The 14,880-nt window shown below is 33.0% G+C and overlaps 1 protein-coding gene across 3 annotated transcripts in view; it reads right to left on the bottom strand.

The window, feature by feature from the left end:
- Positions 1 to 14,880, bottom strand: part of NETO2 (neuropilin and tolloid like 2) — a 79,192-nt gene that overhangs the window by 46,421 nt on the left and 17,891 nt on the right. The window contains exons 3-6 of one of the 3 annotated variants that reach the window (XM_004457058.3): positions 14,487 to 14,627; positions 13,564 to 13,812; positions 10,642 to 10,686; positions 10,431 to 10,558 (exon numbers count right to left, since the gene is read on the bottom strand). In XM_004457058.3, coding sequence (XP_004457115.2) covers positions 10,431 to 10,558; positions 10,642 to 10,686; positions 13,564 to 13,812; positions 14,487 to 14,627 — 563 coding nt within the window. The remainder of the gene's footprint in view (positions 1 to 10,430; positions 10,559 to 10,641; positions 10,687 to 13,563; positions 13,813 to 14,486; positions 14,628 to 14,880) is intronic. The other 2 variants (XM_004457059.3, XM_004457060.3) reach the window with 2 other exon arrangements.

Genomic DNA, 14,880 nt, shown 5'->3' with positions numbered 1-14,880 from the left:
TAATATTTGCAGTGTCAATGATCAATAATCTATCCTTTTTCATCTGTAATGTTATGTTATATACCAAGTTTCCATATATGTGAAGACTGTCTTGGGGTACTTTTTCCAGGTATGAGCTGGTATACTCCCGTGACAAATTTATACTCTTCAATTACGACTTTTGTATTAAAGGGTTAAGTCCCTCCATGTTGTTTTTATTCAAAATGGTCATATTTTTGACCCTTTGTCTTCTATGGGAATATTAGACTTAGCTTGTCAAACTGTATAAAAATCCCTACCAGGATTTGGACTGGGAATTATTTTAAGTGAGATTAAATTGGGAATTAACATATTTAGGATATTGACTCTTACATTCATGAAAGTAATCCCTCTTCTCTCTCCATTTCTCTAGGTCCTCTTTTATGTCTTTCAATATAATTTTGCAATTTGTTCCTTAAAGACCTTCAACATTCTTTTATATTTATTTTTAGGTACCTTATTTGTCTATTGTAAGATGTTTCAGAAAGTTGTATATTCTAAGTGTACAGTACAGAAAAGTGCTTGACTTTTATAACTGATGGATTTTTCTCTCATTTTGTTGTACTAACCAGGATATCTGAACAACACAATAAAATACTGAAATCAGACATCTTTATCTTGTTACTGAATTTAAAGGAGATGCTTCAAAGGTGTCACCATTAATTATGTTTGGTCATACATGGATAGAATACTATTCATAATGCCAAAGACATGATATATGTTGGAGTGTTTTTCTTTTATATCAATAGATTTTAAGTTTTATTGCATGTTTTCTGCATCTATTGAGATATATGGATTTTCTGCTTTAATCTGTTAATATGATAAACTACCTTAGTTTTTCTAATATTTAACTATCATAAAATGTAGGATAGACCCAACTTGGTCAGATTTCTAAAAAGCACACAATTTAGTTGGTTGTTGCTTAGTTTTTTTGTGTGTATGACATTTTCTAAATGATACTGGCTTTTAAGTTTCTTCTATTATACTATCCTTATTTGGTTTTGATAGAATGGGTTGGGAGAGATTCTCCGTTAGTGTTCTAAAACAGATTTTATGTTCACTGAGTATTTGGTAAAAACTAGTGAGACCAGTTTTTCTATTAGAATGTTTTAACTACAAAATTAATCTCTAAATGGGTAAAAGTTTATTTAGGTTTTCTATTCCTTTGATTTAATTTTGCTAAGTTATATATAGGCAGATATTCCAGGAAACTGTCCATTTTGTCTGTTTAAAAATGTATTAACAAACTGTTTATAATATTATTTTATGAGAGTCTAAAACAGTTTTTATAGTTATGGAAAATTTCAAACATATGCAAAAGTAAAAAATAGTATAATGAACCCATGTACCCATCCCCCACTTCAACTCAGAATTATCAACTCAGAGCCCATCTTGCTTCATCTCTTCTCCTCCCCATTTCTGCCCCTCATGTTTCCAGGGAAAATCCAAATGTTATATCAATTTGTATTTCCATATGTATCACTAAAGGCCACTTAAAAATAACCCCATTACTATAATCAATACAAAAAATTCTTAATATCAATAATTTCCGAATATTAGTGTGCAGAGTTCTGTCTCAGATGTCTTTAGTTTTGTTCCTCATTGTATAGTTTGTTACTATCATAAGCTTTTTTTTTTTTGGTTATCAAGATTTACAGAAAACTAGTGCAAAAAATAGAGTAATCATTCACCCCCACTCACATGTAAAGATTTCCCTATTATTAACACTTCGCATTACTGTGGTGCCTTTGTAACAATTGATGAAACAATACTATTATGATTATACTATTGACTCTAGTCCACAGTTTACATTAGGGTAATAACTGTGTTGTAAAATCCTGTTTTTAAAGAAAATGTTGTTTTAGTAACATACATAATAACCAAAACTTTTTTCAAAATTACATTAACATTCAAATATATAATTCAGTGATGTTAGTAACATTCATGTTGTGTTACCATCACTACCATCTATGACCAAAATGCTCCTATCAACCCAAACAGAAATTCTGTACTATTTAAGCATTAATCCACACTCCCTACACATACTCCTGTTCTGGGTAATCTTTATTCTAGTTTCTGACATTATGAATTTGTTCATTTGAATTGTTTCATATTAATGAAATCATACTGTATTTTTCTTTTTGTGTCTGGCTTATTTAACTTAACATGATATCATCAAGGTTCAACCATGTTGTTACATGTATCAGAACTTCATTTCTTTTTATGGCTGATTAATACTCAATTGCAGGTATATGCCATCCGTTCTCCTGTTGATGGGGGCACCTTGGCTGTTTACAACTTTTGGCAATTGTGAATAATGTGACTATGAGCATCAGTGTATTGAGTCCCTGCTTCAATTCTTTTGGGTTTATACCTAGCAGTGAGATTGCCAGGTCACTGCTTCTCACAGCTCTACCATTTTACACTCCCATCTCCAATGAACAAGTGCTCCTATTTCTCCACATCCTATTATTTTTCATTTTTCTTTTTATAGCAGCCATTGTAATGAGTGAAGTGGTATCTCATTGTGGGTTTGATTTGCATTTCTTTAATAGCTAATGATTACTAGCATCTTTTTCTGTGGTCATTTGAATATCTTCTTTGGAGAAATATCTATTCAAGTATTTTGCCCATTTATTAATTGATTTGTCTTTGTTGTTGAGTTGTAGCATTAAAAATATATATTCTGGATATTAGACCCTTATAAGATATGTCCTTTCCAATATTATCTCCCATTCTGTAGGTAGTCTTTGTACATTCATGATCAAGTTTATCTAGTTTTTTCTTGTGTTGCTAATGATTTTGGGGTTAAAGAAATTGTCCAACACAAGGTCCTGAAAAAGCTTTCATATGTTTTCTTCTAAGAGTTTTATAGTTTTGATTCTTATATTTAGATCTTTGATAGTTTTTAAGTTCATTTTTGTGTATAGTGTGAGGCAGTGATCTACCTGCATTCTCTTGCATATGGTTATTGAATTTTCCCAGAACCATGTGACAAAGATTTTTCTCTCATTGAGTGGACCTGGCACTGGCCATAGAAAAGAAGGTTTATTTCTGAACTCTCAATTCAATTTCAGTGATCTGTACATCTGTACTTGTACCAGTACCATGATGTTTTGATTACTATGGCTCTATAGTAAGTTTTAAAATTTCTAACTTCATTCTTCCTTTTCAGTATGGTTTTGGCTTTGGGGCCCTTTATCCTTTTATATAAATTTAATGATTGGCTTTTCCATTCTGCAATGAAGGATGGTGGAATTTTGATTGGGATTGCACTGAATCTTTAAATCACTTTGGGTAGTACTGACATCTCAACAATATTTAATATTCCAATCAATTAATGCAGATGCCCTTCATTTTATGTAGGTCCTGTTTGATTTTTTTTTTTTTTTTTTTAGCAAACAATGTTTTGTAGTTTTCCACATATAAGTCCTTTACATCTTTGGTTAAATTTATTCCTAGGTTTAATTCTAGGTATTTGATATTTTAAATTAATATATGCTATGGTAAATGGAATTTTTTCTTGATATCCTCTTCAGATTGTTCATTCCTAGTGTACAGAAATACTACTGACCTTTGCAATGTTGATCTTGTAATCTGCCACTTTGCTGAATTCATTTACTAGCCTTAGTAGCTTTGTTGAATTATTTTCAGGATTTTCTTTATATAGAATCATTTTGTGGCAAATAGGAAAAGTTGTACTTCCTCCTTTCCAATTTTGATGTCTTTTATTTCTTTTTCTGGCCCAAATGATCTAGCTAGAATTTCCAGTTGAGAATAACAGTGGTGACAGGGGCATCCTTGTCTTGTTCCCGATCTTACAGGAAAAGATTTCAGTCTTTCACCATTAAGAAGGATGTTAGATGTGTTTTTCATACATGCCCTTTATCATGTTAAGGAAGTTTCCTTCTATTCTGAGTTCTCTTGTCATCAAATGGGGTGTTCAATGTTGTCAAATGTCTTTTCTGCATCAATTGAGATTTGGTTAGGGATTTTTGCATTCACATTCAAAGGTTATTGGTCTGTAAGTTTTTCTTGTGGTATGTTTATCTGGCTTTGGCATTAGAGTGATATTGGTTTCATGGAATGATTTAGTAAGTGTTCTCTTCAATTTTTGGAAAAGTTTGAGAAGAGGTTCTAATTCCTCAATGTTTGCTAAAATTCAACAGTGAAGCCATCCAGTCCAGGGTTTATTTTTTTTGGGAGGTATTTGTTGGTTCAAACTCTTTGGTTGTTATTAGTCTACTGTGGTCTTCTATTTCCTTATAGGTCAGTATAAAGTTTGTGTATATCTAGGAACTTGTCCACTTCATTCCAGTTACCTCATCTGTGGACCTACTGTTTATATTACCCTCTACTAATCCCTTTTATATCTGTGGGTTTGGTAGCAATGCCCCCCTTTCATTTCTGAGTTATTTGGGTCCTCTTTTCTTATCAGTCAAACTAAAGGTTTGTTGATTTTCTTGATCTTTTCAAAGAACCAACTTTTGGTTTTGTTGTTTCTATTTTTAAAATATATACTTCATTTATTTATGCTGCAATCATTGTTATTTTCTTCTGTTCACTTTGGATTAGTCTTTTTGTATAATAGTTCCTCAAGTCAGATTAATAATTTGAGTTAAAGAAATGTAAGCAGTTAGAGCGATGAATTTCCCTCTCAGCATTGCCTTTGCTGCATCCTGTAAGCTACAGTATGTTTTTTCAGTTTCACTCTTCTCATAATATTCCCTATTTCTCTATTAATTTCCTCTCTGACCTTTTGGTTAATAATGCACTGTTTAATTTTCATGTATTTGTGAATTTTCCAATTCTCCCTCTATTGATTTGTAGTTTCATTCCTTTGTGGTAGGCAAGATACAGTGTATGATTAAAATATATTTGAATTTACTGAAATTTGTTTTGTTACCTAACATGTAGTCTATCCTGGAGAACGATCCATGTGCATTAGAGAACATGCATTTTTTTGTAGGGGAGTTCTAATGGTGATGAACTCCCTCAACTTTTGTTTTTCTGGGAAAGTCTTCAACTCGTCTCCATTTTTGAAAGACTTCCTTACCACATATAAAATTCTTGGTTGGCAATATTTTTCTTTCCTCACTTCAAATATTTTGCCCCACAGCTCTTTTTCCTCCATAGTTTCTGATGTGAAATCTGTACCTAATCATATTGGGACTCTCCTGTAGATAGCACATTGCTTTTCTCTTGCAGCTTTTAGAACTCTCATTTGTCCCTGACATTTGACAGTTTGACTATGTGTGTGGGTTTGGCTCTCATGGAGTTTGTTCCTTTTGGGGTTTGTTGAGATTCTTGAATGTGCATATTCATGTCTTTCATTAAATATGGGAAGTCTTCTGCCATTATTTATTATTTTTTAGGAGGTACTGAAACTGGGACCTTGTATATGCAAAGCAAGTGCTCAACCATTGAGTTTCACATACTTTGCTGTCATTAATTTTTTACTTTTTAAAGATTTTTATTTATTTCTCTTCCCCACTTTCCCCCAGTTATCTGCTCTATGTGCTGAGTATTCTCAGGTGGCTCTGTCATTATTTTTTAATACTCTTTTTGCCCCTTTGTCTCTTCCTTCTCCTTCTGGGTCTCCCATAATTTATATATTGGTATGTTTGACAGCATCTCACAGGTTCCTCTGGCTCTGTTCACTTTTTTCACTTTTTCTGCTTCCCAGAATGAATCATTTCAATTGTCTTGTTTCCTAGTTCACGGATTATTTCTTCTACCAGCTCCAATCTTGCTGAAACCCTCTCCAGAGAATGTTTAATTTCAGTTATTGTGGTCTTTGATATCAGTTTTGATGACTTAAAATATTCCTACATTTTCATTGAGATTTCCATGTTATTTTCCCAATATCCTTTAATTATTTTTCTCTGTTTTCCTTTACCTCCTTTAGCATATTGAGGATTAGATTCTAAAAAATCTTATATAATGTGTTTGTTCAAAGTCTGGTCTTCTTCATGGATGGATGATTTCTAGATTTTCCTTTGGTTCTAATGAATAGGCCATCATTTCCTGTTCCTTGTTTGTCTTATCTTTTTTTGCACACAGTACATTTAAATACTTTAAAGTATAAATTCTGGGATTTAGCCCCTGAGCTCTTTGTTCTTTAAGTTGGTATCCAGCTAGAAATGACAGATTTCCTTGAGTGCCAAGAACTAACAATAGCATACCAATGAAAGAAACACCTTTTAGTCTTTGGCTTGGTGGTATCCTTCAAAGCTGAATCCTCCTAATCAAAAATGTCAGCCTGAAATGAACATGAAGTGCAGGATACTCGACATCTTATCTGAATCTGCATCTTGTCTTTGGCTTGTGCGTGCTGGCTGTCTTAGGAATCCTCCATTTAGAGGAATTTGAATACTCCTTCTATACCCTATAAAATAGACTTCCTCCTTCTCCCAGGTGCTCTATTTTATGACTTCAAGCCGGCAATCCTTTGCCCTAGGCTGCTTTCTTAAATAATTTCTGCCTGCAGGACAAGTTCTGTGAGGGAGAACCAGAGATAAGGTACCTGTTTCAATCTTTCAGGCTGCCACCTAATAATGTATCATCGACAGGCACTGCATATGAATATAAGTATTACTCTACTCCCTCCAGAATAAGAGAAGAACCCCACAATGGGAGTGGAGGTTGGCTCTACACTTCTCTGGAGTGGGATGAGTGGACAGCAAAGCTGCCACGACTTCCTCCTACATTTCAAAGCTGTGTTTTCTTGATTCAGTACTCACCTTTAGCATATTGAGGAATAGGTTTGTAAGTGTCTTTGGTGTGTATGTGCAAAGTCTGGTCTTCTTCACTGATGATTTCTATATTTTTTCCTACATTTCGAAGCTGTGTTTCTTGATTCAGTACTCACCCAGTTATAATAACCCTTTAACTGTTCTGAGAGTTGTGAGGAAAATGGCCCTTCTGGTTTTTGCTTTTCATTCAAAGAGTCTGTGGGGGAATGGTATTTTGCAGTGTTGTACACTGCCATCCTAGATGAAGTCTCATTTGTCTTTTAGTACCTCTTTTAATCTAAGTCCCCTTGTATTTTCTCCCCACCATCATTTATATATTGAATTAAGATTCATGATTTTTTTTCTCTTTTGTTTGGCTAGAATATTTCCTTTTAGAGTTAGTTTGTTAATACAAATAGTTTTAAATCTCTGCTCTACTTCAGGTTATGACCTTATTCCATTTCTAATGTCGTTTCATCTTTTTCCTCTAGATCAATCTTGACAGAGGCTTATTGTTACTTTTTCCAAAACAAAAAACAGCCTTTGCTTTTGTTGTTTCTTTCTCTTTGTAAATTTTTAAATTTCATTAATTTCTGCTTATATTATTTCCCTTTTACCCTCTTTGTAGATACCCTGGCATTCTTGTAATATCTTGAGTCATAGCACATTAAATTTTTTTTTTTAAATTTTTCTTGTAAAGAAAGGACTTAGGGTCATAAATTCCCTAAATGTACTGCTATTGGGAACCCATAATTTGTGATGTATTATCATTATTAATGAATTCTAAAATTGTTCAAATTTCCATCATGATTTCTTTTGTGACCTAATGAATTACTTATCTATGATCTATGAATTATGAAGAAGATTAAACTTTTTTCAAACACGTGCATTTAAGTTATCTTTTGATTGCTGGTTTCCCATTTAATTGTGCTTTTGTCAGAGGATACCCTGCACAAACCAAGCTCTGGTGTATGCTGAGACTTGCTTTTTATCCAATTGTGTAGAGAATGCGTGTTTTCTGGTTGTTGAAAGTTTAAGATACCATATCCATTAGGTATAATGCATTGTTTAAATCTTTTGATCCTATCTAAATTTTTTTATATGCTTAATAAGAGAAATAAATAAAATTACTATAATTATAGATTTTATAATTGTCAATTACCAGTTATGTATGTTAATAAAGAAATTTTAAAATTATTTTTCTGGTGAATTTGTGACTGATTTTGATCCCTCTCCTCACTCCTGACCCCCAGGAGATAATGGGAATTGAATCCGGGATCTCATACATGTGAAGCAGGCACTCAACCACTGAGCTACTCCTGCTCCTGATTTTAATTTTAATAGCTACATCGACACTTTTCTGGTATTTGCTATTTCTTTTCTATTTTTGTATTTTCAAAATTCCTTTAATTACTCTGTAAAATAGGATATATTTGGATTTTAACTGTAACATTTGGTTACATTTATTCATTTTGTCAGAAATGTTATCTTTTCCCTCATTTCTGAATGACAGTTTAGTTGGCTATGGAATTTTAGATTGCCAGCACTTTGAAGACCTTATTCTATTGTCTTCTGGCATCAATCTTAATATCATTCCTTTGTAGGCACGCTCTCTTTTATCTCTAGTCATTTAAAATTTTTTCTATGGTGTCTAATATAATGAGGTCTCTATTCAAAAAATGTCTTTTTCTACTAGGGAATCATTGTATTTCATGCCTTTCATTAATTCTTGAAAATTTTAATATTCTGGCACCTTCTCTCAGTGCTGTATCTAAGTAATTTCCCCGGATCTGTCAATAACCATACTTATTACTTGTGGAAGTTTATTTGGTTATATAGGTGCCTGGTCTTTTTCCTTTGTCTTTTTTTTTTTTTAAGATTTATTTATTTTCCCCCCTTCCTCTCCTCCTGTCCTGCTGTTTTTGCTGTGTCCATTCACTGTGTGATCTTCTGTATCATTTCTCTTTTTGTATTCTCATTTTTTCTCCTCTAGGATTCACTGGGATTAGATCCTGGGGACCTCTGATGAGGAGTGAGGTTCTCTGTCAATTGCACCACCTCAGTTCCTGGTCTTTGCCGTGCTTCACCTTGACTCCCCCCCTCATGTCTCTTTTGATGCATCATCATCTTGCTGCATGACTCACTTGCGCAGGCACTGGGTCACCGCATAGGCGCTTGGATTGCTGCATGGGCACTGGCTCTTTGTGCAGGCACACTTTCTCTTCTTTTCACCAGGAGGCCCAAGGATCGAATCCTCCCGTATGGTAGGCGGAAGCCCTGTCACTTGAGCCACATTTGCTTCCCTCCTTTGTCTTTTTGATTACTTATTGTCATATATTTCAAATGCCTATTAAAATATCTAAAATATTAAGATCACATACGTATGGTTTCTCTTTCTAATCACACTACTGTCTGAAGTTCTTGGGACTCTAAGAAATATGTTGTATTGTCAAGCATGTGTTTACTAATTTTAGATTATGAGTTTATCATTAGCAATAATATGATCTCTAGGGAGATTATGGATTTATTTCTGCCAGGTGCCTCAAAGTTTTTATTCCCAGGATCATTTAATAAATTTTTGGGCTTAGTGGTTTCTTGATCAAGTAGAAAAAGTAAATTCATATTTGAAACCCTAATAAAGGTAGGTTTCTAGGTGTAAAGTTTTAGGGAAACCCCAACCCCAGCCCCACCCTGAGCCTAAGTCCAGAAAGAGACCTTTCTTTGTCATCAACTGTGCTAGTAGAAGATTTTTTTCTAATCTACTATTTCATGACAAGAAATTCACTTTGAGTGAGGGAGTCTCAAAAAGGTCACAAAACTCCAGGCATTTTTTTTTTCTGCTTTGGTATAGGTATTAAAACCAAACTCCTGGGCATATATACCTCTGGGCAGTTGTAGGCTACTGAGATCAGTAAGGGGCATTACTACCATCAATTTCAGTTAATTGCTCTGATTTATAGTTATCTGTCTTATAGTCCAAAAGAATTACCCTTTCTTTGGAATGTATCTATGCTTTTAAAAGAATATTTGTTACATTTTATCCAATATCTCCAAGTGCTTTGTAACAGGTAAATTTTCAGGTTATCAAATTCATTACACTGTAAATTTGATTTTTAAAATGTATGTTTTTCCTACTCTGTCTCCTCTCTACACATGCAAAATATAATTTTAATTCTGTTGATATTCTTAGAAGTATATAAATTAAAAACAAGCAGCAAAAGTAGTTAATAATCCCAATCTGTCAGAATTATTTAAAAACATTCTTCCTGGTATTTTCCAATGAAAGCTCTATACGAATAGCAGAGAATGGTATGAACACAAAAGGAGATTCAACACATTTGTGGTTTGGTTTTGACACTGCTAGGACCAGCCCACTCTGTGATGTTGGCAAGACCCTTTAAACTCATGCGGCCTGTTTTTCTTCCTCATAAAAAGGTTTTTATCAATCTATGCTTCTTAATATTTTAAGAATTTTAACATATGTGTGATACTCCTTAAAACTGTATTTTAAGTTGTTTAACTGTAACAATGCTGGGACCATAATAGATGCTCACTATTAAGTGACAAAATTAATTTTTTTAAAGTTTATATAGAAAATAAATATGTGCATGAACCAAAATACATTATAGAAATAATGTATTATGTTCTTCTTTGAAATGACTCAATACACAATAATACCTTAGCTTTCGGAGTAGCTTTAATTGTCCATATGCAATCAACTGCTTGGCCAGGTTTTGTTTTTTCTTCTTGTTCTACCTGACTAGAACGTACTATCCCATCAGCTCCTGAAAGCTCAAATTGGCAATCTAGAAAGAATAAATGAATGATGTTAAAAGGAAAATAGGAGGAATAAGAAATGCCATGAGAAAAAAGAGGTAATATACTAAACCTGGAATGGGATTTAAAATACCTCCTAGGTAAGTAAAGTCTGGATCTGTAACAGAAAAAAAAAAAAAAAGAAGAAAATCATTTGCACTGAGATATTTTATACTTACTTCTAGGTTTAACATTTTAAGTCATACCTAATGTTCCATTTAATAGTAAGGCAAGAGAAAGCAGCTTTCATTGGTGAAGATTACCAACCACTGGTTCTTTAGGAATATATTCAGGCTGCTTACTTATAGGATCAATGTTTATTTAATGATAATATTTAGTCTTTGGATTGGAGCCCATCATAAATTAATAAATAATTTTTGCTGCTTCAACATTTGTATCAACTCACTGTCAAAAATAGCAGCAAATCTTCTATTCCAGTGAGTTCACAGTGGTAAGGGAAAGGAAGATGACTAGGGGATTCACAGGATATTCTGTCCTGTGAAGTAGTTCATAGAAGTTTGAAAGGTAACAGTATATATCAAAATTATTGATTTGATTAAATTAGTCAGATATTTGACTCTTATTTGAAGTAACTGATACTGGTTACAAAATGTTATATATGAATCAGATCTTTGCAAATAGGTTTATACTACTTGAAAGGGGAAAAAGAACAGAAGCAACACTCTTGATTATTCTGATGTTTTTAAATACTAAGAAACAAAATCGGGCTAATTCGTATGTAAAGGTGTTTGCTTTTAGGAACAACAGCTTTTTATTAAAATCAGTTTTATGTATTCTGAGAGCAACTTTACATGGCTGATAGCTAAAATATAGACAAAATGTGTAATATTTCTAGACTTCATCATCTCACATTTGCATTTTGTAGTACTTCAGAGTCCACATAAATTATTTCTAATTTTATGCTCACAATATCAGGATGATTATATAATATCTCATTTTACAGATGAGGAAACTGAGTTAAAGAGAGAGATTAAGTGATTTTCTTCTATCAGATTGTGGCAAAGACAGGACTAGATTCTAAATCTCTAGACATCTACTTTGGAACTTTTCCCACTCTACTATGTTGTCTTTATAGTGTGTGGCAGAATGCCACAATTTTACCTCTGAAACAAAAAAACCCAAATGTCAAAATAAATATGCAACATATAATTAGTCTTAGACAATATATGGCTGAATCTGTAGTTATTTAAAGTCATGTTTTGTATAGACGTTGGTAAATCTGGAAGAAACCTTTTAAGATTAGGGAGAAATTAGCATTTTTATATATGAAATTCTTTTAGCTATTGGTTGGGGCAGACATTCAACATAGGGTTGTTACTTCCTGGAAGTCAATTAGATAATTCTGGAAACTTCAATGCAATAATGACAGTAACCTAGAATTTTTGCCTACATGTGAAGAAATTCTGATTAATTTTTCTAGGTAACTCCTATGATCCCTCCAGCTTCCAATGCTGTCTAAGATTTACATTTCCTTTTGATAATTCTCTACAAAGAGCTGAAGTGTCTTTTATGTGTTCCCTTTTAGCAAGGTTGTGTTTACTTTATTATGATTTTTTTTTAAAGTCTCTGAGATGTATACTATATTAGGCTAACATTTAAAAGACAAATTTTTTGAAAATATCCTTTTGGCATTGAACAGATAAATACTGAAGCAACACTTTAAAATTCCCATAATATTTTTACTGACAGAAAAAAGTTTTTTAATGTTGTTCTGGCATAAAAAGCAGGTAATAAATCGGTATGTACAGCATGATCCAAGTTTTTGAAGAGATACACATCAGAATGCTAACACTGGTTTTATAAGAGTGTGGTATTATGTGTATTTGTTTACTTAGATGTGTTTTAATTTTTTTCAATTAAATTTCTTTTGTGAAAATAAAGGCAAAAGGTGGTATAATACTAAATTATTTTCACCTTCTTTGTAAGTTCTTTGAAGATAGGAAAAATAACTGGCATCTTTGTGCTTTTCACATGCTTTTATACCAGAAAGGGCTACAGAGTTTATAAAGTGCTTTTATATACTCTAAAATAGGTAAGATAGGTGTACTAAGGTGAATGGTGGTCCCTCAAAAGATGAGTCCATGCCCTAATCCCTAGCACCTATGAATATTACCTTATATGGTTAAGAGCTAATATTATCTTACATGGAAAAGATATGATTAAGAATTTTGAGAAGAGAAGACAGACACACAGAGGCAACAATGTGAAGGCAGAGGCAGAAACTGGATGGATACGGCCACTGCCCAGGGATGTTGGGGAAGCCACCAGAAGTTGGAAGAAGCAAGGAACAGACTCTCCCTCAAGAGGGCCCCTGGAGGGAGTGGGGCGTGGTCTGGCCGGATTTCATACTTCTAGTTTCCAGAATTGTGAGGAAATAACTTCCTGTTGTTTTAAGCCACAAAGTTTGTGTCAATTTGTTATGGCAGTCTCAGGAAACAAATACAGCAAGTATTCCCATTTTCTGGATAGCAAATCTCAAGCACAAATCTGTGACAGTCTTATTGCTCTAAGGGGCAGAGAAAGAATTCAAACCTCTTCTGCATCCAAGTACAGTACAGTATTCTTTCTACTGCTCGTCATTTTCTAGAGATTATTTATTCATATGAGTTGATTACCAATCAGTCCAATGAAAAAAGAATATCTTCTAAATTAATTTTTAGTGGGATTATGAAAACAAGACAATTTGATGATTTTATTTTGATGTTTTTGGCCTTTGAGTATATGCTATAAAACATAAAACTAAGACAAAAAAGTGCCACCATCTATGATATGCTTCAAAATTGAAGTGATATGGTTCTATTTCCAATTTTTGTTAAGTATTTTACTTGTTTATTGATTGCTTTCTCTTTGACCTTGCTAATTTCTATAAAGCCTTGAGATTTTAACTAGAGCATAATAAATTATCTCTTTTCTAATCTTAAGACTCTAAGAATAATAGGTACCTAGCCAACTGAAAAGATCATTTATTTTTTACCTGGAATAAATGAATATTTCGCTCGAAATCCCAGTCCTTCTAGCTCTTCATCAGAACTAAACTTAATCCACATGAATCTCCCTGTTGATCTAATTAATGGAGGGTTTTTCACACCACAATAACGATCTATAAGTGGAGAGAAACCAAATGGTCCATCTCGAACTTCCAAGTGATCAAACCGACATTCAAATGATGGTTCTATATAATAATGTTCATCAAAGGTCAACTCTATTCTTTGACGTGGAGCAGCTAAAAAATAGGGTAAGCAGATCAGGATAATATAACCAAGAAAGAATATAACGGTACTGATACAAATAAGAAAAGCAAAACAACTGTTCTATTACTACTTCATAGATGAGGCTAATAATGAAAATTGTTATATACAAAATCATAATAAATATTATTTTTACATTACTGGTAATGCTACTTTTTGTAGAACTATAGTAATCTTTCCCTTTGGTATATATTATTTATTTAATTAGTCAAATGTTCTTAATTTCTTAAAATTGAAGAATTGAGAAGCCAATGTTTAGTTTATGAGATACAACCTATCAAGATACATAGAAAAATAAACTGAAGCAATGTAAGTAAGTAAGATAACTATGGACATAAATTTGCATAAATTCTCAAATGGGATGCCAGTAAATTTAAGAGTTTTTTAATCAGAGAAGTTTCTCATGTATACTGATGCACCTAGCTGAATTAAGTTCTTACATGACTTAAACTATTTTGAGGCAATTCAAATTTCCTATAAAATTTCAACTATTTAATGTATTCAATATTCAAAAATTTGTAATTACTATATTTTAATCCAAATGGCATGTTTAAATTTTGTTCAAACTGACTTACGTAGAGAACTTAATCTATGTATTTAGTTTTACCATAAAGTAAAAATTCATTCAAGACAGACATATGTTGAATACCTTCCAAAATATAGATACACTCCTTGTTTGGTGGATATGAATCAGGATAATTTGGCGAAGCAAAATGACCTCCATTGCTGGTTCGAACCCAAATGCCACACTGGGTTGCAGGAATGTGTTTGATTCCAATATTTTGTCCATCTTAGAGAAAAATACCATTTAAAACATTAATTACAGCAAAAGAAAACAGCATTCTTTTCTCTTCCCCACAACTCCCCCCCAAACTATGCTTTTGTAAGAATTCCTGCCAAATTTAGCACAATATATCTGTTTAGAATTTGTTTGATTTCCAATACTCTCCCCTTTTCCACAAAAATATAGCTGCTGCTCTATCACCACATCAGAAAACTGGGGATTATTTCTTTGGAGAGTAAAACCTTTGTTTTACTCTGGA

The sequence above is a fragment of the Dasypus novemcinctus genome, chromosome 18 (genome assembly GCF_030445035.2).
Source record: "Dasypus novemcinctus isolate mDasNov1 chromosome 18, mDasNov1.1.hap2, whole genome shotgun sequence".
In the NCBI taxonomy this organism is placed as follows: Eukaryota; Metazoa; Chordata; class Mammalia; order Cingulata; family Dasypodidae; genus Dasypus; species Dasypus novemcinctus.
The sequence above is the reverse complement of the archived record's forward strand: the minus strand, read 5'-3'. Positions and strand labels throughout refer to the sequence as shown.